Source organism: Heterocephalus glaber, unplaced genomic scaffold (genome assembly GCF_053883595.1).
Source record: "Heterocephalus glaber isolate CG9 unplaced genomic scaffold, H.glaber_assembly_v1.0 deba00001457, whole genome shotgun sequence".
Taxonomy (NCBI): domain Eukaryota; kingdom Metazoa; phylum Chordata; class Mammalia; order Rodentia; family Bathyergidae; genus Heterocephalus; species Heterocephalus glaber.
The window spans coordinates 22186270-22212906 of record NW_028258305.1 but is presented as its reverse complement, the minus strand read 5'-3'; the positions used below and the strand labels follow the sequence as shown (position 1 = coordinate 22212906).

General features: G+C 36.0%; 1 protein-coding gene across 3 annotated transcripts in view; it reads right to left on the bottom strand.

Annotated features, from left to right (window-relative positions):
- Window positions 1-26637, bottom strand: part of Pigf (phosphatidylinositol glycan anchor biosynthesis class F) — a 119097-nt gene that overhangs the window by 6947 nt on the left and 85513 nt on the right. For 2 of the 3 annotated variants that reach the window (XM_021253819.2, XM_004839398.4), the window contains 3 exons: window positions 25685-25776; window positions 24040-24156; window positions 6510-6618 (listed from right to left, as the gene is read on the bottom strand). In XM_021253819.2, the coding sequence (XP_021109478.1) occupies window positions 6510-6618; window positions 24040-24156; window positions 25685-25776 (318 nt within the window). Of the gene's footprint in view, window positions 1-6505; window positions 6619-24039; window positions 24157-25684; window positions 25777-26637 lie in introns of all 3 variants that reach the window. The other variant, XM_087216425.1, reaches the window with a different exon arrangement.

The window sequence follows — 26637 nt, the reverse complement described above, 5'->3', positions numbered from 1 at the left end:
TGCTGACCTTCCATGGGCTTTAAATGATCATTTATATTTTCCTCTGAGTTTGGTCTGAAGCAGTGACGAGTTTTTCTAGATATTCCTAAAACAAATACTGTTGTCTGAGGTAGGAATACAGGTTCAGACAAAGCTACTCTCCTTGTAAATCCACACTGACCATGCATATTCTGACCACTCTCCTATTACTAAGAACACAAAAGTTATTTGTGGAGAGGTGTGTGGTCACTGGTCTGGAATTCTTTTCCATGTGACACTAAATGGTCTTATCCACGTTCATGTAAATGAGTTAGCCTGGGCAGCAGCATTCTCTCTCCCATGGAAGTCCTAACAGCTAACAGTTACAACACAACTACCCTACAGTGAACACACAGTTTGAATCCCAAGCCATCTTCTGTCAGTTAATTATGTTTTTCCCCCTATGGTTGGAACATATAAATCATATACTAATTAATATTTTATTTTGGTCTAAAACAGTATAATCCCTTTGGCAAGAAAAATACCAATTAACCTAAAAACATGCAACTCTTCAATCAAATCCATAATCTGTTTTATCCCTCCCGCCAGCGTTTTGCACCCATTCAATTAGTTATAATCCTATGTGCTCTAGCTTCAATTTCTGAACAATTTATCTGTGGTATCTGTGACTTCAGAAAGGGAATATATGTTTCACAAATATTAAATTTTTATTCTGATAAAACTGGGAGAAAAAAAGAATTATTAAATACAACAATGCCTCCTTTATCTGGTATCTGATGGGCATAAATACAAATATTTAAAAATAGTGTTAAAGACCATCTCAAGCACCTAAAATTCAAAACCGTCAAATTCAATTTCTTAAAACACATTTTGCTTTTCAACATAAAAATAACTATCCCAGAAGAGACTTGGTCATGTGGTTCAATTGCTTTCAGAGATACCAACATTGAAGACTAGAGTTCAAAGGCACATGTGGATTTTTCAGGCATGAAAGCATTACAGCTTTAAATATTCTCCTACAAATGTATTAAATTATGATATAAAATACAGATACTGTTAAAGTGATTGTGGCATTTAGAGGAGACAACACAGAGACAGAAATCAACTATTCAGCCTATTCCAAAAAGACCTACGTTATTACCATTTAAAAAAAAGAAAAGCTGTTTCACAGTCTCCAGGAGCAAGGGAAATCATGGTATAGTGGGGCTACACCATGTAGTGGGTTGTTGAATCCTAAGTCTTCCTCTTACCAGCCAGGCAATGTTGAGCAGGATGTGTAGTTCTTCCCTCTCGTACTTGGACTTTCTAGTGCAGTGGTGGCGAACCTATGGCACCCAGGCCGCAGCAGGCTGTTTGTATCACTGAAAACTCTAAAAGGTTTGCCATCACTGTTCTAGTGTGTAAAAATGGGAGCAAAAACCTATCTTGCACTACAGCTGTCAGATTAAATTACTTCTGTGACAGTGCCAAGCCCCAGGCCTGTACATCGAGAGATCTACAAATGTTGCTATGTTCTTTCTTTCAACTGCCATCTGAAATGTCTGGCAGGACTGAAAATTATGTGAAATACAAATACCATAAACTGGTTCAATAAAATACTGCAGAAACAGAAAGATACACTAGTACACCACTCTACCAACTGAAGGACTGCTGGGGAGATAGAATAAGATGACGAACTGAGACAACACAGCCCCTAACACATGAAGACTCAATAAAGAATGGAATTGGCTTTTTCATATTTTTTGAGTTTTAAAATTATAGTCAAACTGCTTTTATAGGTTATAAATGTCTGTAACATTAATTAAGCAGTAACCATGTGTCAGGTTCTAAGTATTTTAGAAGGATTTTAGCATTTAATCCTTACTAGCAAGTGGCACAGCCAGGATTTGAACCCAAGTATTCTGATGCCAGAGCTCTTAATCATCATGTTAACTGCCTACCTATTAATAAAACATATGAATTTAAAAACCTCATGATGAATTTCCTTAGCTCAGAATAACCAACATGCCTTAACCTCCCACAAAATTTTTTATAACATGAAATTCCAGCCCATGTTTTGATAAAGACTAAAAACATTTTCCAGATGAAAAGCTCACAACTATCTGTTTCACAAAATACTTAAAGTATATTAAATCTGAATCTAAATCAGAATCTGAGGCTGTGTTATTGTTATGAAATAATCAATTTCAGCCCTAGGTAATTTTAAGTGTCTGTTATACTTACAAAAGTATATGCTTTGCATACAGTAATAACAATTACTAATTAGCTGCTTAGTTAAAGCAAGTTAAGAACTTAATTATAATGCACAAAAGTTTTCTACAGTCCAAATATTTATCAGTAACTATAAGCATTCTCTAGAAATGAAGAAGGCAAGATGAATTTCAAATACTAAGTGAAACAAAACAAAGATGTACTGGTAGTCACTCTACCATACTCTCTTTAACCAAATCCCCTTGCTGCCCTCTAGAAAATGAAGGCTTCCTCCAACTATATCTTTTCATCATTACTTAAAAGCACTTAAAATTCATATTAAATGCCGAGCATGGTGGTGGATGCCTGTAATCCCAGCACTTGGGAGGCTGAGGGAGGAGGCTGAGTTCGAGGCCAGCCTGGGCTACATGGTGAGTTCAGGACCAGCCTGAACTACAAAGGGGGATCCTGCCTCAAAAACAAACAAACAGAAAATTCATATTAAGTGAAAAAACTTTTTCACCGAGATTGCGTATTTTCAGTGGGCCCTTCCAGTCACTTCATTAAGAAATGATTTTAAGAATATAAAAATGCTTGAACTTTCTCATTATAAACTCACATCACTATAATCTTGGTCTCAGAAACTTCATACAAAGTTAGAGTAGTCAAAGTTCAAAGTAGAGAAAATGAGTTAAAACATGTAACAGTTTTTGTGCTGTTGTGTGTGTGCATGTGTTTTTAAAGAAAATATAACTGCTTAACCAGACACTCCTAATTCTCTGACTAGAATAGAAACAAAACAAATTGCAATCCAGAAAAGCTTGCTTTACCATTAACATAGCAAATCTGTACTGAGCTACAAGGATTAGAGAACTAAAGTTTCTTCTTAATACGTGTTGTATTTTAGATAACAAAGTATACACAATACTATCTTCTCCTGAAAGTTTTTGCTAACAAAATCTCCATTTTTAGCAAATGCCATGTCCTCTTATCTTTTCTATTGCTTCTCTGGCAGATTCCATTACCATCATGAGCCACAGTGATTTCTTGTTCTGTGTAGAATTTTTAAAATAACAAAAAACATATTTAAAACCTTTGCTGGAAATAAAAAGGGAAAGAAAAAAGCCACATAATATCTATAGTTTACTAATAAACAACTCCCAAGAGAGGGGGCAGGTGAGTATTATTTAAATAAAATGTTGTTAATTGCATACTAATTCTATCATTCCATCAGTAAATATCATAGTTTAAAAGGACTATGGTGAATAAGTGGGTCATTAACTTAGAACACTCTTAAAAATAATCCAACAATAAAGATAATTAAATGGTAACATTCCAGCATTTTCCTGCCCCCTGGGGATCAAATCCCAGGCCTCAAGCATACTAGGCAAGCACTTTACCAACTGAGCTACATTGCCAGCCCTAAATGAGCATTCTTAATGATGAAGATCAATAACTTGTTATATGTTTAAATTAGCTAACTAGAAAATCTTTTTAAAGACTCAATAATTCACACTGGGTGTGGTAGTACATGGCTGAGATCCCAGCACTCAGGAGGCTGAGGCAGGAGAACTGTGAGTTCAAGGCCAGCCTGGGTTATGTACCAAAAAACAAAACAAAACAAGTAAAATAATGATAAAAGTCAAGAATTCATGGGGTGCAGAAGTATACACCTGTAGTTCCAGCTGTTTGAGAAGCTGAGGCAGAAAGACAAGTTTGAGGCCAGCCTAGGCAATACTGCAAGATCCCATCTAAAAAAAATGTGGGGGGTGAGGTGGGGGATGTAGCCCAGTGCTGGTAGCTGAGTACGTGCAAGCCCTGGGTTCAATCCCTACTACTGCCAAAGGAAAGAAAGAAGGGAGGGCAGAAAAGAAAAGAGAATTGTACACAATATATTTTTTTGAGCAAGCTTAAACTCTCATTTCATACATGTACTCCCTTATGATTCAGTTTCTACTTCTGTAGCCTTATAAACATAAAGACTTAAATATGTGTGATATATTTTTCTATATCCTGAAATATTTCATGCACATATGAACAGATATGTTAATTATATATTTTACCAATTCATTAATGTTGACGTCCCATGGTGCTTTATTTTTCAATATTATGTGTTTAGATTTAATTGCACACCTGAAAGTAATGAATCCACAACTTAAAACAATTTTCTATGTATACTTTTCGATAATGTTGTCATCCAATTTAGAAACCATTGACACTCTACTGAATGAAATGAAGTATGGATGACTTCCTTAAATTGCCAATTTGATCACTGAGATGGCCAAGGAATATGACCTTATTATATTGAAACTTTACAAGGAATCAGTGACACCATAAGCCCAACCTCCTGAGATTTCTGTAACACAGTGAATGAGAATCAAGAGGGAGGGTAAACCCATCAGGATTATTACATGTGAAAGAACAACCCACCTGCCAAGGAGACGACACCTAGCTGAAGCACAAAGAGTGACCCTAATCGTAGCAGAAAGGTGTAAGACACAAACCCCAGGTCCCACATTTGGGAAGAGGGATACAGGAATCAAAAATTACCCATTCATTACCTAAAAACTTATGCTAAGGAGAAAACTGGGCAAATATGCAAAAATGTATGTTTAAGAATGATACTAACAATAAAATATTATTAGAACTGAAAAAGTCTAAATATCCATTCATAACCAATAACATTATTTAACCCAAATCACCGAATATTAAATATATTCAGTTTTTATATTTATTTATTTATTTATTTATTTATTTATTTTTGGTATCAGGGATCGAACTCAGGTCCTTGCGCTTATGCAGCAGGCAGCGAAACCACTGAGCTAAATCCCCAGCCCTATTCAGTTTTTATTGATACAGTGTGAGTATTATAATATGCTGTTGAGAGATAAAAGTAGATTATAAATAACATGTACAATACATTATGAATAGTTATACACATAGAAAGAGAGCAACAAATATTACCACCAAAACACAAATGAGGGTATTCTTCTGGGTAGATTTTTTAAAAAGCCAACAGTAATTTTAACTCTCTTCTTTATAATACTACTTAAATCTCAGAAATAAAATCAGCTCAAAAAAAGAGTCCTCTTCATGTTGGAAAAAAAGAGTACATTCATTTATTTTTGTAGTATTGGGGATCAAACCCAGGATCTACACACATGCTAGGCAAGCACTCTACCACTGAGCTATATCTCCACCTCCCCAGCCCTTTTAATTTTTTAAAATTTTGAGGCAGGGCTCTCTAAGTTGCTCAGACTGTCCTCAAATTTGTAGTCATACTTCCATCTCCCAAGCAGCTGGCATTACAGGTATGTGCTACTATGCCCTCCTCTACATTTTTTTTTTTTTTTGGTACTGGAGATCGAACTCAGGACCTTGCGCTTGTGAGGCAGGTGGTGGCACCACTGAGCTAAATCCCCAGCCCTACATTTAATTTTTAATGCCATAATTTTGAGAGAGATTACCCTAGGAAAATAATTATAAAAATTCATGAAGCTACAGATTCAAACATGCTTCTCATAGCAGTGCTTTATTACAGCAAAATACAGTAATGATCAATAATCAATGTATTAAATGATAGACTAACCATACAACAGTATACTCCAAAGTCATTAAAAAGTAAGATAAAGGGCTGGGGATTTAGCTCAGTGGCACCGTGCCTGCCTTGCAAGCACAAGGTCCTAAGTTCACTCCCCAGTAACAAAAAAGATAAAAGATATAGCCATCATCTAGTAGCTCATGACCTTGACAAGGTTACTTATCTTCTAGGTGTTGATTTCCACTGGTAATAGAGGATGAAAAGAACACTCATCTGCCAGTGCTTTACCTAGTATATTGGCTTTATCCTAATGTTATAGGAAATAAAAAATCTGAAGTTTGTGAGCTTCTTCTGATAACACATCTATTTATAAAATTACCTCGCTATATTTTCTAAATATATTTCAAGATCAACATTCAATCTGCCATCCACCATATTAAGAAAAGAATACATCTAAAACCAGAGGGGTAGTGAATATAAAAGTTAAAAATAGCAAATGTCTACAACTTCCACCCTAAAAGTTAAGAAAAACTCCTATATGTGTTCTCAAAATAAGTTTGTTTATTCACTCATAGATGTAGAAAAAATACCTCTGGAAGATAAATGCAGACCAAACTGGATGCCCGTGTCACTGGGACAGATCCCTATAAGAAGCCATCTAGATTACACTGATAGAAGCTATTAGTATTCTTTCTAAACTAAACAGCAAAACAATTTATATATACCTACTAGTTTGCTTCACAAGCCTTACCATATTGTCTCAACACACATTTTATTGCTTTTAATAGTTGAAACCAACCTGCCATGGTCTTTCCCAATCTAATGGAATAGGAAATGCTCCAAGCCATGCTCCTACAAAACTAGAAATTGTAGTGATCTGGAGACTGTTTTCCCAAATGGATGTAACTCTGTAAAACACAAATACACAAATCACTGATATTTTATCTCTTAACTGCTGGAAAATCAAATAAGCAGTCACACAAATTAACACTATACATATTTTCTACTCATTTAAAATGAACGTATCAGGTTGACATTTAAATATGTACCATGAAGAAAATATAAATGTATTTCCATTGGAAAAGTACTTTCTGCCACACAGTAAGAGTCAAATACAAGAATATTTAGTGACAATTAAATCTTCCTCCCTCCCTAGCATCAATTCCTGGTTCCTTTTCTCAGAAAGAAACTGTTATTTCCAACTTATTACATATCCTCCCAGAAATATTTTATGCATGTACAAATATACATACAATTTTGTTTTGTAGGCTATGTGCACATCAGCATTAAAAATATACATATACAGGGGTCAAGGATTTAGCTCAGTGGTTCCAGCGCCTGCCTCACAAGCGCAAGGTCCTAAATTCAATCCCCAGTACCAAAAAAAATAAAAATAAAATAAAATTAAAAAATTAAAAATATACGTACATCTTTTCTTTGTTAACAACTACAATAGTATACCATTGTATGGATGAGGCATCATTTATTCAACTAGTCTTCCTTATGGCACATTTCATTTGTTTTTTAAAATTCTTTTATTGGTACATTATAGGTACACAATACATTTACATTTATCATTGGGAACTTGTACCTTTACATGACGTATCTTGGTTCTTATTTTTCCCCATTCCCCTGGCCTCCCTTTACCCCCTCCACTCTTCCCTATTTACAAAGACTTTGTTTCCTTTTTTCCTTTTCTTGTATTTTTTCCTTTCCCTTCTTTCCTTTCCCCTACCCCTCCGGACCTTTTCTTCCTATTTCACATTATCAATTATTCATTTTAATCCTTATTTACACTTTCAGTTTCTCACACCAGAGAAACTATTTGGTATTTACACATTTGTCCCATTTATTTTACTTAAAGTATGGCCTCAGTGTGCATCCATTTAGCTATAAATGTGTCTAGTTTGTCATTCTTTATGGCTGAGTAGTACTCCATTTTATATTAAAAAAAACACATCTTCTTTATCCAATCTCCAGTTCACGGGCATTTGGGCTGTTTCCAAGTTTTAGCTATTACAAACTGTCCCACTATAAACATGGGTAAGCATATATTGCTGTGGTATGAGTCTTTCAATTCTTTTGGGAAGATACCCAGCAGGGGAATAGCTGGGTCAAATGGGACCTCTAGTCCTAGTTCTTTGAGGTATCTCCATACTTATTTCCACAGTGGTTGCACCAGTCTGCACTCCCAACAATGGAGAAGGGTTGCTTTCTCCCCACAACCCCGCCAGCACTTGTTATTGGTTGATTTCTTGATAGCAGCCATCCTTTCTGGGGTGAGGTGGAATCTCAGTGTTGTTTTCATCTGCATTTCTCGAATGACCAGTGATGTTGAACATTTTTTCATATGTTTATTTGCTGCTTTTACTTCTTTGTCTGAGAAATGTCTGTTCATTTCAGATGCCCATTTTTGAACTGGGTCTTTAAATTTGGGAGGTCTGATTTTTTAAAGTTCTTTATATATTCTAGATAGTAGTCCTTTGTCTGAGGTACAGCTGCTAAAAATTTTTTCCCTAGGGGCCGAGGATTTAGCTCAGTGTTCTGCCACCTGCCCCGCAAGCACAAGGACCTGAGTTTGATCCCCGGCACCAAAAAAAAAAAAATTTTTTTTCCCCCCACATTGTAAGTTGTCTCTTAGCTCTGTTGGTGGTTTCTCTTGCAGTGCAGAAGCTTTTTAATAAGATGAGATCCAAGTTGTTGAGTCTTTGTGCTAGTTCCTGTGCTACTGAGGATTTGTTCATAAAGTCTTTTCCTATGCCAATGTCTTCAAGAGTTCTACATAACTTATCTTCCAGCAAGTTTAGTGTTTCTGTCTTAATATTTAGATCTTTAATTCACTTCGATCTTAGTTTAGTGCATGGTGATAGATACGGGTCGAGTTTTAATCTTTGGCAGGTTGTAATCCAGTTTTTCCAACACCATTTATTAAAGAGGATATCTTTCCTCCAGTGAGGATGGTTGGCTCCTTGGTCACAGATGAGGTGACTGAGTATGTCTGGAGTTTTTTCTGCATCTTCTAATCTATTCCACTGATCCTCGGGTCTGTTTCTTTGCCAGTACCATGCTGTTTTTATTCTTTTTTTTTTTTTTGGTACTGGGGATCGAACTCGGAACCTTGCACTTGCAAGGCAGGTGGCGGAACCACTGAGCTAAATCCCTGGCCCCATGCTGTTTTTAATCAAAGTGGCTTTGTAGTATAGTTTCAAGTTAGGAACTGTGATACCCCCTGCCATGCCTCTGTTGCCTAGAATTGCTTTTGCTATTCTAGGTTTCTTCTGGTGAATTTTGAACTGTTTTCTCTAGCTCTGTGAAATATATTGTTGGGATTTCAATTGGCATTGGATTAAATCTATATAGCAGTTTTGGAAGTATGGCCATTTTCACTATATTGGTTCTTCCTACCCAGGAGCAAGAGATGTCTTTTCATTTTCTTATATCCTCTTTGATCTCTTTTTTCAGGGTGCTATAGTTTTCAGTGTAGAGGTCTTTTGCTTCCTTCGTTCGATCGATTCCTAGATATTTCCTTTTTTTTTTTTTGACGCTATTGTGAAAGGAACTGTTTCCCTAATTTCTCTCTCAGTGAGAGAGAAATATGTATTTGTGTACATGGCACATTTCATTTAAACAAATCGACTCTTATTTATTTGGCAAAGCTGTGACAGAAAACAAGAATATTTTAAAACATTCAGTGACAGCGCCTGCCATTATTTTTAAAAAAGTACACATCTTAAGAGTGAAAAGATGGAAAGTCATAATTCTGCCATGCTCTAAGCAGCTTTTTGGTTTCAGCTTCATGGTACAAATACTTAGTCCTGTGAAACATGTGTCTATTTACAATAAAGGCCCACCACAATGCAATAAATGAGGTCCGACTACTGAAACACCAATAACAGCAAAAAATTATCTTCTAGCAAAAAGGAAAAACATTTGTTAGATGGTCTTCTTCTGTTACGAACTGGCCAATTATTGCACACAAACTGTATGCTGAATTAAAGAAATCCAAAATGATTAAAGTTAGTTCATAAACCAAGTCAATCAGTTGTCCATCTCACAGCCGCAGCTATTCTGCATAAGAGTCTTAGCTTGCTTCTATTGCAAACTGGGGCTGAGGAGGGCAGAACCAATCACTATACTGAATACCCAAAATTGTACTATTGGCTGGGCTTTATTATTTTGTGATACATATAAATGCTAATCAATTTCTTCAGCTAGGACTCAACAGAACAGAAACTTGCTCCAATAATGGAGGGAGAAAGCATCTAGCCATGTTGAATAGAAAAAGAGAATTGTATTCTTCAGGCAACTTTAAGGATTTTCTAGGGCAGTGATGAGAACCTTTTAGAGGTTTCAATTATACAAACAGCCTGCTGTAGCATGCAAGCCATAGGTCACCACCACTGCTCTAGGGTGATTTTTTTACTATGTTGACAAATAATGACAATTTTTGACAATGGCTGACAAATACTGACCAGCCACACAAGTATTCTATGTTGAATACAGAAAGTGGTTTGCCTGGAAATGTAATGTATAGGAAAGGTTAGGAGTAGCCTTTAGTTTCTGCTGGGCAGAGTTACTTTCTGTTTTGCGCATGAGGAGGGAATTCAGCAGGATTTGAAAGATAGGTAGTATTAGATTTTACACTGGAGAAAAAAAAAGCTGCCTTGCAGATGAGACATAAGTAACACTGGTTGAGGCCAAGTGCAAGAATAAGAAATAAGGCTGGAAAAGTAGGTTAAAGTTAAGAACTTTTTACAAGTAACAGCTTCACTGAGTTAATAAAAATTATCCTACAAAATCCTTTTCAAGCCATACAATTCACTCATTTAAAATATACAATTCAGTGTTTTTTAATATATTTGCATAGTTGTATAACCACACTGTGGTCAATTTTAGAACATTTTCATCACTCCAAAAAGAAACTCTTTACTCATTAACAGTCACTCTCTATTTCTCCTCCCTCACCCCAGCTCTAAGCAAGCACTAAGCTAATTTCTGCTTCTATAGATTTACCATTCTGAACATGTCATGTAAGTGGAACTGTACAACATGAGGCCTTTTGTGCCTTGTTTCTTTGACTTAGCATAAATAAAGCTTCTGTGAACATTCATGTGCGAGCTTTTGGTGGACATGTGTTTTCATGTCTATTGGGATTATACCCAGCAATGGAATGGCTGGGTCACCTGGTAACTACGCTTACTCTTTAAGGAACTGCAGACTGTGTTCCAAAGAAGCGGACTCATTTTATGTTCCCATCAGTAGTGTATAAGGGCTCCAATTTTCCCACATCTTCCTAATACTTGTTATTATCTTTTTTGATTACAGTCATCTTTGTGGGTGAGAAATGGCTTCTCAATGTGGTAGATTTAGGGTTAGGATTTAAGAAAAGTCTTAAATGTCATATTAAATGAATCACTAAAGGTCTTAAAAGAAGGCAGCTATGTGATCAGAGCTTTTTCCAAGATTCATGTACATATCTTATCTGACTCTAGGCTCCAAGTTTGTGGGACTAAGGGACACAATATATGCTTTCATTCTTTCACTGTTTTAGCACACTTGTGGCTAACTTATGTCTATTAAAATAAAAAGGGCAAACATTTAAGAGGTTGTCCTCTATTTTGACTGCCTGATATCTCCAAGAGTGCTTATGATCTTACATATAATAAACATAGAAAGAAATGAAACCAAGACCTAGTTTTAAAAATAGGGATATTCTGTAGCCTGTCTTTTTAAAATTAAAAAAAAATATTTTTTTCTTGAGATACGGTCTAGGTATGTAGCCCAGGCTAACCTCAAACTCATAGTCTTCCTGCCTCACCCTCCCAAGTGCCGGGATTACGGGCATGCACCATTATGGCTGGCTTAAAATTAAAATTTTATGTTTATCAAAATAGCATATGCAATACCTTGATATCAAGGACTACAATTAGACTAATAATAAAGTTTCCTCCTCTACCCCCCCACTCCTGACTTCTGCACCTAACACATTCTCAACTCTTCCTGATGTTTCTACTTACCTCAAATGTATAAAACATTAAAATATTAATGTTTTTCAGGATTTCTTTATTTTCTGCTTTTTACTACAGAAGATTTAGCACCCTTTTTCCACAACCACCCGGCCTCCACATGCACACTTTTCTCCCTTGGTAGCATCACCCCCTTTTGGTTGAAAAGCGCAGTGTTTTGGTGATTATAACTATGGAAAGCTAATCACAGTGAACCACACAGTAAATAACAATTCTTTTCTTTTTTGGGGGGGTTATCGGGGATTGAACTTGGGTCCATGCACTTGCGCAGCGGGCACCAAAACCACTGAGCTAAATCCCCGGCCCACAATTCTTTTTAGTAAATATGATTTTAATTGTCCTTGGACATTAAGAACTGCTCCTTCCTCCCACCCCAGCTATTTACATACATATCACTAAATCATTTTCAAATATCCCAAAGAATCCCAATAGTAACTCTAAATGCTTGTTTTTGCTCTCTTCTCCTTTCTCCTTGGAGGCCTCACCTCCTCCAACCTGGACAGTTGCTCTAGGCCTGCTTCCTGCTGCTGTCCTGGGAGGTCCCTACACCATCATTTGGTGAATTCCCTGTGTTTGTCTCTCTCTATCCTTCTTTTCCTCCCCTCCTCTCCTTTCCTTTCCTTCCATAGATTCCTAGGAAAGGGTATGGTAAATAGATTTTTACAGATGTGTTAAGTCTGAAAATAACATAATTGATGAAAACAATTTTGCCTCAGATTTGAAAGGCTTTGTTTCAATGCCATTCTGGTTCCCCATCCTCCAGAGGTATCATGTTTTTCCTACCTTCTGGGAGCATTTATAATCACCTCTGTTCCTGGCAACACTTCACAAAATTGTGTCCTGAAGTGTCTTTTCACCTACTATGTGGGGAAGATATGGACTTCTTAATCTAGAATTTAAGTTCATTGATTCTCAAAATTTTTTTATTTAAAGACTTTTTCTGCCCAAACTTCTCAGGAATTTTGCATTCCTTACGTTTTGCTGGAAATACTATTAATTTGAATTAATTTCTGCTTGTCTTATCTTTTAACTCATTTTCCATATCTCTTTTTGACTAAGGGATTTTTTTCAATTTTGTCTCTATTTCTGTTGAATTTTTTTTGTATAGTACTGTATTTTTTTGTGTGATCCTCCTGTCTCAGCCTCCCAAGCAGCTGGGTTTACAGGCATATGCCACCACAGGTGGCACAATCCTTATTTTAATTAATTTATTGGGGTTGACTCATCATGTAATTCAGGCTGGCTTTGAACTCATTGTGTAGCCCAGGTTGGCCTCGAACTCGTGGTGATCCTCCTGCCTCAGCCTCCGAAGTACTGTATTTTTATTTTCCAAGAGCTTTGTTGGTCTCTGAATATTACCTCTGACTTCCTTCTACTCATGTTTAATGGATATAAAAATGTGAATTTTAAAGTTACCTTTTGATCTTTATATTGCTTTTGTTTCCACTAAGATTTCTGTTGCTTTCATTTCTGGATTTCATTTGAGGTAGTCCTCAAATGTCTGATGATTCTTCATTTCTCATCCTACTTAAAACATCATATATAAAATGCCCATAATAGGCAGGTCTACAGAGAGAAAACATATTAGTGGTTGCCTGACCTGCAGAGTGGGAGAGAAGGGTGGGAATAAGGGATGACTAACAGTAGGCATAGTTTATTTTTGGTGTGATGAAATGCTCTAAAATAAGATTGTGGTGACAACTGTGCAACTGTGTCTATCCTAAAAACCACTGAATTATAATCTTTGAACAGGTGAATTTTATGGAATGCACTTACGTTTCAATGAAGCTATTTTAAAACAATAACAACAAAATAAAACACTAAACAGTACATGAGCAAGATGATTCAGCTCGTGGGCTTCACAATGCTTAGGACTGGATGGGAAGCTAGTCTTTTTCTTAGAGGATCTCAAAATGTCAAGATCTATAAATTTTTCTTTTGTACCATTTCCTCCTGAAAGAAATATTTCAATATTCTAAATAGATGGTAAAAGCCTAGCTGCTAGTACCCTGGGCCAAGCAGGAAGAAAGGTCTGGATGTGAGGTGGGGAACTCATTGTTCAGTATGTAGCATTAATCTTTATTCCCTGAAGAGGTTGACTACTCAGTATCTGGCCACAGCCAGAAGAGTTGAGGATATGAGGGATGCAAATATATTTTCCCCACTTTTCTTTCCCCACTGTACAACTTTTGTTGCTTATATTATTTTATTTACATTCTGTTCTGCAACCCTAATTCACCGAATTATTTTCTTGATCTAGTGAGCCCCATTACTATACAAACTGAACATTACCTTCATTTGGAGACATTATCTTCTATCGTATCTTTGAATTCTTTTTTGTTATTATGTTTTGTATTATAGTGGTACTAATTAACTAGTCTTACATTTAAATTTCCTTTATCTCTTCTCTATATCATACTTTCTCTAATTACTGTTTTCTTCCCAATCTCCTCTCTATCCTTCATTTTGATTAGCTCAAACCTTTCTCCTCCACGCTAAAATTTGATTTTCTAACTTATCTATGTTTCCAATCTGTGTGTGTGTGTGTGTGGTTTGGATTCTCTATTTATCTCATTAATTCTGCAATCTCATTTTATTCTACTTTCTCATCTTTGCTCTTATTTTATTGAATTTATATTTTTAATAAAAGTTTTCTATGGAAAAAATGGAGATTTTTGGTTTTAATTCCTACAGCAGCACTTTTTTGCAGACTGACTGTCTCCTGTATACTCACACCCTTTACTCCTCCCCTTTGTGTGTTTTAAGGTTGTTGTGCCATATCTATTCATCCTGCTCACATCTGACATAGTCAAGCTGGTTAGACTGCTTCCCCAGATACAATGAATGAATTATCTTTGAAGCAGTCTTCCCATCTTAACTGGTGCCACTTTTTCCTATCTTGGAGATGTATTTTGAGGACTGGATGCTATTTTCTGTCCAGTTTTCTGTATCATGAAGCAGAGGGAAAGAATGGCGGAAGAGAGGCAGGGCAAAGTAAATGCTACCTCTGTAATTCAATCAGTAATATTCAGCTGAAATTTAATAAATGGTGGTTCCATGAATCAAACTTTTAAAAATTCATGGCCAAGGTTTATGAATCCTATTAGAAGCCAAATGAAGCTTTTGTGGCACACAATCTGCCCCCTTGGCAGAGCCCCCGTCAGCAACAGCCATTGTAGATTAAAAAGGAAAAGTGTGGTGCTACATGCCTATAATCTCTGCACTCAGGAGCCTGAGGTAGAAGGATTATGAGTTAGAGGCTGGGCTGGGCTAGGCTACAGAGCAAGACCCTGTCTCAAAAAGCAACAAACAAACAAAAAAGTAAACAAGCTTGATGATGAGTCAAGGAACCATCACTCTATTGGTAGCACTAGTATGTAGGTGTACATACATTCTTCTAATCAGAATTTTAGTTTGATAAGTATCTACCAACTTCTTTTGATCTGCAAATTCTATTCCAGGAATATAGCTGACAGAAATCCTTGCACAAGTATACAAAATTATATGGAACAAGATGTTCATAACAACATTTTTATGACCATTAAAATCTGATAACAATATTCAATAGAAAGCTGCTCAAATAAATTATGGTACATGGAACATTGGTAACAATGAATAACTGATAATCATCTCAGTCCTAATGATAAGACTAATTGAATCATGGTGATCCCATTCTGTTTGCCAATGATTAGGAAGACAAAGAAGAGAAGCTGCTGCCACTTCCCTCCTCGCCTAAAAATAAGAACAAGGAGAATCCCTAAGCCACATCTTATCTGTACTGGGAACCATGCAACCTGCTATTTGACATAATCAGTTTTATTAGTGTTCAAACAGCATCAGCTGAGATTTTGTTACTTAAAGATATACCAACTAAGTATACCATACTAAAGGAGGGAGATTATATACACATATATAGATATTTGTAATATATTCATGGAAAAAACAAAGTTATAAAGCAGTGACTAGTGTAATCATTTTTGTTTTAAATTTATATATGTTACCTGCATAGACAAAATTAGAAGAATATATACAATCTGTTTGTAATCACTGTCTCTTTAATATATTAGAATCTCTAACTTTCTATATTTTATTTAAATTTTTAATTTTTTTTTTTGGTACCGGGGATCGAACTTGGGTCCTTGGACTTGCGCAGCAGGCAGCAAAACCACTGAGCTAAATCCCCAGCCCTAAATTTTTAATTTAAAATATATAAAAATTTATGTATTTTACTACATATAGCAAAAATACATATATATACACATGCATTCATTTATAATAAAGAAATGGTCATGATATAAAGAAATGAAGCTGGTAAATTATATTAAATTATCTAATTTCTTGCAGTACTGACATTGGTTTATTCCCATTTTATGGGTTTCCATAATAAAGCCATCTAAATTCTATAGTTACTAGCTAATTTTTTTTTTTTTGGCAGTACCAGGGATCGAACTTAGGACCTTGCACTCGCGAGGCAGGCACTGTGCCACTGAGCTAAATCCCTGGCCTGTTACTGGCTAATTTTGTCATGGCTATGGAACATATGCATAGTAAGGCTGGAGACAGAATAAATGGCCCCCTGTTCTGGTGTGAAGAAACTTAAGTGACTACAATAATGTTATAGATCAATCTTTATGACAAGGAGATCCAAGCACCTATCCAAATTATTTGACTCCACCAAAATACATTATATTAAATATAATTGAAATAGACCATTTTGAGTGTATCCTGTATGCCAGACACTGTATCATGTACCTGTGGATAGCTAACAGTAAACACCTGTGGCTTAGGTAGGCACCCATGAAAACAGTATCTATATAAAAGGACTTTATCTGTTCATTTGAAAAAGAGACAGTGTATAACTCCTCCTAGTGGCTAAAGATATTTTATATAATTCTAATACAAACTTTTTCCTTCCCTGCTGAAGAATATTAAAATCAATGCCTTTTTGCTACTGAATTTTTGTGACTATATTCAGGCTAAATCAGCTACCTTATTCCTTTGGGGGTTTCGTTTTGTTTTGAGACAGTCTCATAAATGCTGCCCAGCTGGTCTAGAACTTCTTAGGCTCTAGCGATCCTCCTATCTTAGCCTGTTGTGTAGCTGAGACTACAGGCACGCTCCACCACAGCTGGGACTGAATTCCTACCGTTCATATGAATCAATCCACTATGTTTTTGCTCTTAATTTCCACAGTATTTTTTCAATATGAAATTTATTTCAATATAAAATGACCAAAAAAAGACCTATTGTCTTTGTCTATAAAAAAAAAGATCTTTTCACTTTGGTAAAATTACCACAGAATTATGTTTAGTTCTATTCAGGAAACAATTTAGTTCACCAAAAGTGATCAGCTTTGAACTCAAACATTCAAATAACAACATGAAAGAAATGATAAATCAAAAAATAAACTTCAGTGAAAAACATAGGTCTATGATTATTTTCCTTTACAAAAAAGTCTATGAATGAAAAAAAAATTCAAAATAATTATGACAACAAGGCAAAAAACTGAATTAAGCTAACACAACTTTAGTATATTCCTTAAAACGTATACCAATAAAAAACTGGAAGAATATTTTAAGAAACCAAATGACTTGTCTACTCTCAAGTTTCTTTGCAGTAGCATTCTTTTGTTTTGTTTTCTTGGAACAAGTTTAAATTTACTTCAAGGAAAAATCTCATAAAAATAGTGTTGCTTAATTATGTATTAAATTTCAAAAATTTTAGAATTGATCCTTTACTCTTAGGATGTATTTCCTACAAGGTTCTCAAGCACAGAGTTTTTGTGTTTTCAGTCTTCAAATGATTATCAACTGCTCAATATTAACTTTTTTACAAATATGCAAATACATTAAAATATATAAGGTCATTTCACTGAAAAATAGTATAAAACATTTATATTGATTCAACACTAAGATATCATGCCAATTCAAAATTGGCCTGCTCACACTGAATAGCCAACTCGTATTTCAATATTGTAGTACTAAAAAAGATAGCTTTAAATTTTTAAAAAACAAAAGACTCTCCTGTATTTTATATACTTAAATACAGGATGAATAATAGGATTTAAACCTCTAAAATTTCCAATCAATACTTTAAGGTATTTTAAATACTTAGAACTACACGAACTTGAAATTGGAACTTTAATTTTTGTTGTAAATTATTAAGAAAAAAATACGTATTATTCATCTATCTTGTACAACCTTCTTAGGTAATAATAGAATTCTTTGAAATTAAAGTTGTAACTCATGCTAACTGCACATTGGGACAATTAATAAGTTTTCATAGATATTTCACATTTCATTGCAGAACCATCATATCTTCAAATTTTTTACAGTTCTGCATAAAAAGTGAACATTTATGAAGGTCAACTATAAGGTTAAATTAATCTATCAATTTAGTTATTTTCTAAGTCATTCAAAATTCGACATGGTTTCTATACTAAACTCTTGTGTGATAAAAATACTTGGAAGAAACTGAACTCTCACTAATGTATGGGAGAGGTATGAAGACTTAAAATCTTCTCTCATGACAAAGTTCAAATAAACTTCACACCAAATGAACTGAAAAAAACATTACTCTTTGTCTGGTTGTGCACTGCACTCCTGGGTATGTTATGTGAACAGTGAGGAAGTGCTGACCAACTGCAGTCAGGATGGGGAGTGTTAACATACAAAGGTGCTTCCTGACATTTGTTAATCCATTTGACAAACATCCTTGAGCATCTTCTATGTATTGACTTCGCTCATTATCTTACTCGGTTCTGACAATAACCCTGCAAAATATATGTTAGTTTTATTCTAATCATATTACACATGAAGATCTATGAAGCTGAGTAGCTTGTCTAAGATCACTTAGCCACTGAGAAGTATCACTGTCAATTATTGGAATCCACTATACTCTATGTGACATGATCTAAACCACTGATAGTGAATCTTTTAGAGACAAGTGTCCAAACTGCAACCTAAAACTTACTTATTTATCACAAAGTGCCAAAACTGCAATTAAACCTGAATACTGAGATTTTGGTTTAGAAAAAGCAACTTACACATTAACATTTGTCTTAAAAGAAAAACAAATGACATGAGTACCACGGGTTCGTCATCACTGATCTACATTCAAGACCCAACTCTATTGGTTACTGGCTATTACTTGTCAGCTTTCCTGTGTCTTTATGTAGAAAATGGTGAAAATAGGAGTATTTCACTAGATTACTCCAAGAAATGTCATAAAATTCATGAAAATGCTTCAAAAGTTACTAAATTATTTTTGCATTACCACTACTTCATGTCATGTCCTATGTGATATTAATAAAGTGTTTTGTATTACAAATTGATTATTTTTAGGATTATCCTCTAGCAACTGAACTGTTTTCTCTAATTGTATGACATAAATCTTAGGTTAACTTTTGCAATCTTCTAAAGTTTAAGTAGCATCAGAGAAATCTAGCTCCTTCTCCTCCTACAGAACTGGAGATTGAACCCTGGGAGTGCTGGGCTACATCCCCATCCCTTTTTTTAGCCCAAGTTGACCTTGAATTCGAACCCTCTGCCTCAGACTCCCAAGTAGTGAGATTATGCACCTCCATGTCTGGCCTTTTGGCTTAATAAAGGCCTAACTTTTAATAGTCAAGTAAAAAATTAAATATTAAAAAATCCGACATTATAATTTTCATTTTGATGAGGTAAATGTTGATATGTTTCCAATTTCAAAAGACAGCCAAGAAGACCCAGTGGAAAAAAGTCTCCATACCGTGTCTTCTTGTTTCTCAGATATCCTCCCCACAGACAAACAAAGCCTAGCTTTTTTTGTTTTTAAAACAGGGCCTGCACTTGGGAGGCTGAAGCAGGAGAACTGTAAGTCTGAGTCCAGCCTGGGCAACTTAGTGAAAACTTGTCTCAAAATACAAAGGGCTGGGAATGTGCCAGCGTACAAACCCTGAGTTCAATCCCCAGTACCAAAACAACAACAAAAATTACGGTCTGCCTTCATTGTCCAGGCTATCCTTAAACTCCTGGGCTCAAGTGATTCTCAACCTTAGCCTCCCACATACCTGGGACTACAGGCATGCCCCACCTAGCTTCAATATACCTAGCTTCAATACTTTTTTTTAAATCTCCAGCTACCTCAGTTTACCAAATGAGTCACATCCATCTATATCTGATGTTAACTTTCATATTTTCAACAACCATCCTTCAAAACTGCAAAATAACTCAAAAGAGACAACTCTTTCCATATCTACTTCAAAAGCAAACTTCAAGACTTTTAATGGGGGAATCAGCCCGCTGCAGACAGGCAGATCTGTGCACGCCCTACCGAGGCCCTGAATCACGCGGAAGACACCGAATCACCCCACTGCAGACAGGCAGCCACCTGATTCCACATTACCAAGGCGCAGAGGACACCAGACCACCAGACCAAGGTACTGAGTCCCACTGTTCCCAACCCAGAGGTAGGGGCTTCTGAGCCATCGTCCCACTGCTCCTGGTCCAGAGGAAGGGGCTTCCTGGTCACCATCCCTCCCACTGCTCCCAGCCCAGAAGAAAGGGCTTTTGGGTCACCTTCTGTCCCGCTGCTCCTGGCCCAGAGGAAGGGGCTTCCGGGCCACCATCCCTCCCACCGCTCCCGGCCCAGAGGGAGGGGCTTCTGAGCCACCATCCCACTGTTCCTGGTCCAGAGGAAGGGGTTTCCCGGCCACCATCCCTCCGGTTGCTCCCAGCCCACAGGAAAGGTCTTTTGGGTCACCATCCCTACCGCTGCTCCCAGCCCCTGTCCCACCTCACCCAGCTCAGAGGAGGTAATCCATGCAGGTGCTAACAGCCCCCCACCCCAGTCGAAATGAGAAAACACATAAATAAGTCTCAAAACCAGACTTCCAGATCACCTACAGCAACCCCAAAGGGAAATGAGATGGAACCCTCTGATACTCAACCACCTGGACCCACTCAACTGGCAACAAAAGGGGATCTGGAAAAAATGAAATCAGAAATAATTTCTCACATAACAGGAGAAATTGTGCCCCTAGTGCAAGACATGATTAATAAATCTAGAGAGGAGCTCAGGAACATGATGGAATCCCAACATAAGAAACAAATGGAATCCATAAAACAGATGCAAATAGATTTCCAGGACATGAAAAACTCCACTGAAAGTCTACACAGCAGAATGAGCCAATGTGAGGACAGAATTTCAGATATAGAAGATAAGATTGCAATTAGTAACCAGGAAAAGAAAAATTGCTTCAAAATTAGAAGGGAACATGAGAAATCAATCCACCAGCTGCTAGATGATGCAAAAAAGAATAACATAAGACTGATTGGGCTCAATGAAGAAACAGGAGAGAGTGGAGATGACATAAAAAATATCTTCACAGAAATAATGGCAGAAAACTTCCCAAGCAGGGGAAAAGAGCTTGACATACACATAAGTGAGGCATATAGGACTCCAAATAGCCTTGATCAAAAAAAATCTACACATAGGCATATAATTGTTGAGATTCCACAAACACAACAGAAGAACAAAGTTCTCCAAGCAGTCAGAGAAAAGAAACAAATCACATACAAAGGAAAGCCCATCAGAATCACAGCACACTTCTCAACACAAACCATCAAGGCAAGAAGAGCTTGGAGTGACATATTCCAAGCCCTAAAAGAAAACAGCCTCCAACCCAGATTGATGTACCCTGAAAAACTAGCTTTCAAAATGGATGGAGAAATAAGATACTTTCATGACAAAGTGCACCTTAGGAACTTCATGAATACCAAACCAGCACTCCAAAGAATTTTACACAATAGCCTAGGAACAGACATTGAGGATCACAACCCCAGGAAGCAAAGCAGAATGAACCCATCTGGCATGACAAGAAATTAAATGTAAAGGAGGAGAACCCAACAAAAAGAAAAAGTCATGGCAATGACAAGTCAATACGTTTCAGTTATAACCATCAATGTTAATGGTCTCAATTCACCAATCAAAAGAAATAGACTGGCAGAATGGGTCAAGAAGCAAAATCCAAGCATATGCTCCATACAAGAAACACACTTCATTCAAAAGGAAACTCATAGACTGGAAGTTAAAGGGTGGAAAACAATACTCCATGCGACAGGAACCCGAAAAAAAGCAGGAGTAGCTATCCTCTCGGCAGATCAAGTAGATTTCAAACCAACACTGATTAAGAGAGATGAAGAAGGACACTCCATCCTTGTAAAGGGAAGAATCCAAGAGGAAGAGATGACAATCATAAATATCTATGCACCAAACACTAGTGCACCCAACTATATAAAACAAATACTAACGGACATGAAAAGCCATATATGCACTAATACAATTGTAGTGGGGGACCTCAACACCCCACTGTCACAAATAGATAGATCAACTAGACTAAAAATAAGTAATGAAATACTAGAACTCAATCAAACTCTTGAACAAATGAACTTAACAGATGTTTACAGAGTCTTCCACCCCACAAAATCAGAATACACATTCTTCTCAGCTGCACATGGCTCATTCTCCAAAACAGACCACATACTCACACATAGAACATGTTTAAGTGCAAAGGAAGTGAAGTTATCCCCTGTATATTATCAGACCATAGTGCAATGAAATTGAAGATCCATAGCAAAAGAAACTCAAAAAATTTCATAAACACGAACAACACACTTCTGAATAACCAATGGGTCACAGAGGAAATTAAAGAAGAAATCAGACAGTTCCTTCAATTAAATGACAATGACAATACAACATATCGGAATCTATGGGACACAATGAAAGCAGTCTTACGAGGGAAATTCATAGCAGTGAATATGCATATTAGGAAAACAGAACGAGCCCAATTAAACAACCTGATGCTGAACCTCAAGCTTCTAGAAAAAGAAGAGCAGGACAACCCCAAAGCTCATACAAGGGAAGAAATTATAAAGATCAGAGGAGAAATCAATGCAATGGAGACTAAGAGAACGATACAAAAAGACTTTTAATGGGAAAAGTCATACTTAATGTACTATTTATATGTTTTAACCAAAATAATGTGTAAACTTGTGCTTTCTTTTTTTGTCTGTGGTGCTGGGGTTGAACTCAAGACCTCATGAATGCTAACAAACATCCTACCAGTGATTTACACCCCCAACCCTTTTTATTTTGAGATAGGTCTTGCTAAGTTAACCAGTCTGGCTTCAAACTGGTGATCCTACTGCCTCAGCCGCTGGAGTAAGCAGGATACAGGAAAAAGTCAGTAATTTTTGGAGCCATGTGATCCAACATGCATCCTCGACTCTCCTCGGGCTACTTGTTTCCTTCCAAATCCCACAAAAATAGCAAGTTCATATAAGTTTCTATGATTTCATTCATTTCCAGCACATTCATTTCATTCATTTTTCTGCTCCAAGTCTATCATAGATCATTCCTTCTCTAGTTCTATTCTTCACTGATCCCCTACTCCTCTCGGTTCCTACAGCACAGATTGTTGGATTCCTACAATTTTCTTTTCGTACCGGAGATCGAACTCGGGACCTTGCACTTGAGAGGCAGGCAGCGAAACCACTGAGCTAAATCCCCTGGATTCCTACAATTTAATATCATTCTGTTCGTTCATTCTCTTTTTATTCCTTGAACATACAAGCTCTTCAGGGAAAAAAATCTTCTAATATTTTCGAATACACATAGAGCTTAGCATAACACAAAGCACAGAGTAAGTGCTCAAGAAGTTTTTACTGCTTGGTGATGAACAGGACAACATTATAAGCACCAAATTATTTTCTTAGTTAGAATTTCTGGTTTTCTTAGTTAGAACTCAACCATTTCTGGTATATATCACTGCAAAGCCTCTGAAGAAGCTAAAATTTTAACTTATCTACGTTGAAAATATATAGCTGCTAAGGAAATGAAATCCAGTAAAATTTGTACTGTAATATCTTATCATGAAAAAGGTTAAACAAGAAATATTGTTGTTGTACAAAACATTTGTAGATTATGGATGCCATTTCTACATTATGAAATGGATGTAAGCAATTCCATTTGTAGCACTTTATCACGCTACCAAATTACCCCAGTAGTTTTTCAAAGCTTTACTTTGGTAACAGAAACTTTTTTTCTTTTTCAAACAAAAGGCTAAGTTGAATTCTATCACACAGAAAAAAAGCAGAGCTGATCCTGCAAACATGGAGGGAGGGGCCCTGTACTTCTGCCTGCTTAGGTCCCTCTCAAACTATCCATTCCTTGCCCCCATTCATCAAATACACTGGCTCCTTTTGACTTGTGTGAGAACCATACAAATGACTAATATCATTAAAATATAAAATTAAAACTTACCCATTTTTACTGAAAACTCTTAGCCATGCTTTGAGATTTGGTCCTAACAAACATAAACAAGGTACAGTAGTAAAAGTAGACAAAATAACTGCAAATAAAAATGTTTCCAACACCAACCTAGAAAGAAAAAACTTTATTAATTTTTAAAAACATGTTACAGGTTCACACACACATACTTTAATATAAAAATATTTTCTTTTCTTTTTTGGTACCGGGGATCGAACTCGGGACCTTGCGCTTGCAAGGCAGGCAGTGACACCACTGAGCTAAATCCCTGGCCCTAAAAATATTTTCTTTACTTTGAAAGACGATATGCATCACACAAAAATGATGACTATAAATAATTTTACTACTGAAATACAAGTTTTAAAAATCAATCTAGAAAGTATCTGCCTTTAATGATCGATTTCAGAAATGTTAAAAAGCCTAAGGTCCATACTAAGACTTCCATTTCAAGAAAACTAATTTCTACCTGACTAGCTTTTTAAAAACAGTTTCTGGAACTTTCTCTATAGCCAGTGGTTTAACTTTTAACTGATTTTGGAACTACCTGGAGAACCTAAACAAAAGATTGGAAGGCTCCTCCCCTAGAATTTCTTTCTTTTTTTTTTTTTTGGTACCGGGGATTGAACTTGAGTCCTTGCACTTGCGAGGCAGGAGGCATCACCACTGAGCTAAATCCCCGGCCCTCCTAGAATTTCTGATTGAGGCCTGAGAATTTGCATCTGATAAAATGTTGATGCTACCAGGGCAGTGCCACATGCTTATAATCCCAGTTATTCAGAAAGCTGAGGCACAGGACCTTAAGTTAGCCAAGGTAACACAGTGAGACCCTGTCTAAATAAATAAAGTTAATGCCGAGAACTTTTGTTCTTCCATTTATTCTACTCTAATATGCATTAGACAGAAACTACTGTTTCCAACGAAAGTCTTGTCCTCCCTGAAAAGAGTAACCTGTTGGTTTAATATATGTATCTACAACAATAAATACACATACATAACTGTATACATAACTATATATATGTATATATATATATATTTCATTCATTTTACCATGATTATTAATAACTGCTAAACTATAATAGTTTCCCAAACTATAATAAACATTTTTATAAGAAATACTCGTGGATTTAGTCTCCACTAATTTGAAATTGGTCAGTTTTGAAAAAGTATTGAGTTACATTTTACCTATAAGTATCTTTATTAATTACTTGAATATAGGGGTCTATTGAGTTTCCTTAGGATCACATTTACTTCAGAATCACAGTTATGAAGAATTGTTATGCTAATTATAACCAACTTATATATATATATATATATATATATATATATAATGATAGCAAGTTCCCTCAGAGGTTCTAAAGCCATACACTTAGTAATACAAAATAGTTTCTCATCTTCCTTTCCTCCTCCTAACATACAGCTGGATAGCAGAAGGCTAGGTAGTAGAAGCATTTAATGAATTATGTTATTCTACTGTTCTTTAAAAGGATAACAGTGCTAAAGAAGAGTGATGATACTGCTATCCTGTCTTGACCCATTAATTAAACCCAGCAGTTTCCCCCTAATTACCAACAGAGTTAGCACACTGTTTAGCAAATGAGTGTTTTAAAATACAAATTTAAAGTAAAAATTTCAAACTTACTCAATTAGTGGTGCTCCATATAAAACAAAAATCACATGAAAGAAGAAACAAGACACAAAAAAGTAGACACAGCATTTCAAAAATCTGGTTACCTGAAAGAGAAATCATTAAAGACTGAAGAGAATGCCTAAAGGACAATACATTCTTCCATTTTATGTATAAATACAACCTGTTCCCATATGTGTGAAACAGCTGACTGTTCTTTGTTGGGAAGCCTCAAGTCAGATCACAAGGCTTATGCCCAGTCAGTCACACATAGCTGTCACTGTATCTGTGAAAAAGCCTAAAAGGCAGTAGAATACACCTATATCCTACTGACCCAACAAACCTGAGAATGAAAAAAAGATTTCTGCTTCTATGATATGTATTGAGTTATTTTGTTAATATTCATGAAATTTTTATTGCTAATAGAATATTAAGATACAAAAAAGTCTTATGTATTATTATACATGAAATGTCTGCAGAAATAATGGATATTTTTTTTTCATTTTAAAACAAAACTCATGGGAAAACTGCACTGAAAAAGCAAAATATTCAATAATTTTCCAAATCACATTCACATTACTATGTGAACCATATGAAAAAAAGACCTGATCATCTACTAATAGGCTCATGTGTGGGACTTACTAGATTTGAGTCTTAAGATAAAATTATACAACACATATTAAGCTTTTTAAAGCACAAGGCAGTAGGAGAGAGCTTATACACAGTATGGAATGTGAGGACTTTTTAATTTAAAGTAATGTTAAGTATTATAGTACAATGAATATTCCATAAAACTGATTCTAATACCTGAAAACTTTTTTTTTTTTGTACCAGTAATCGAATTCTGGTCCTTGGGCTTGCAAGGCAGGCAGCGTAATCACTGAGCTAAACCCCTGGCTACCTGAAAACTTCTAATTGTTTAGTCAAGGAAGGCCATGTTTAAAATAGGTTACCACAGTGACTTATTT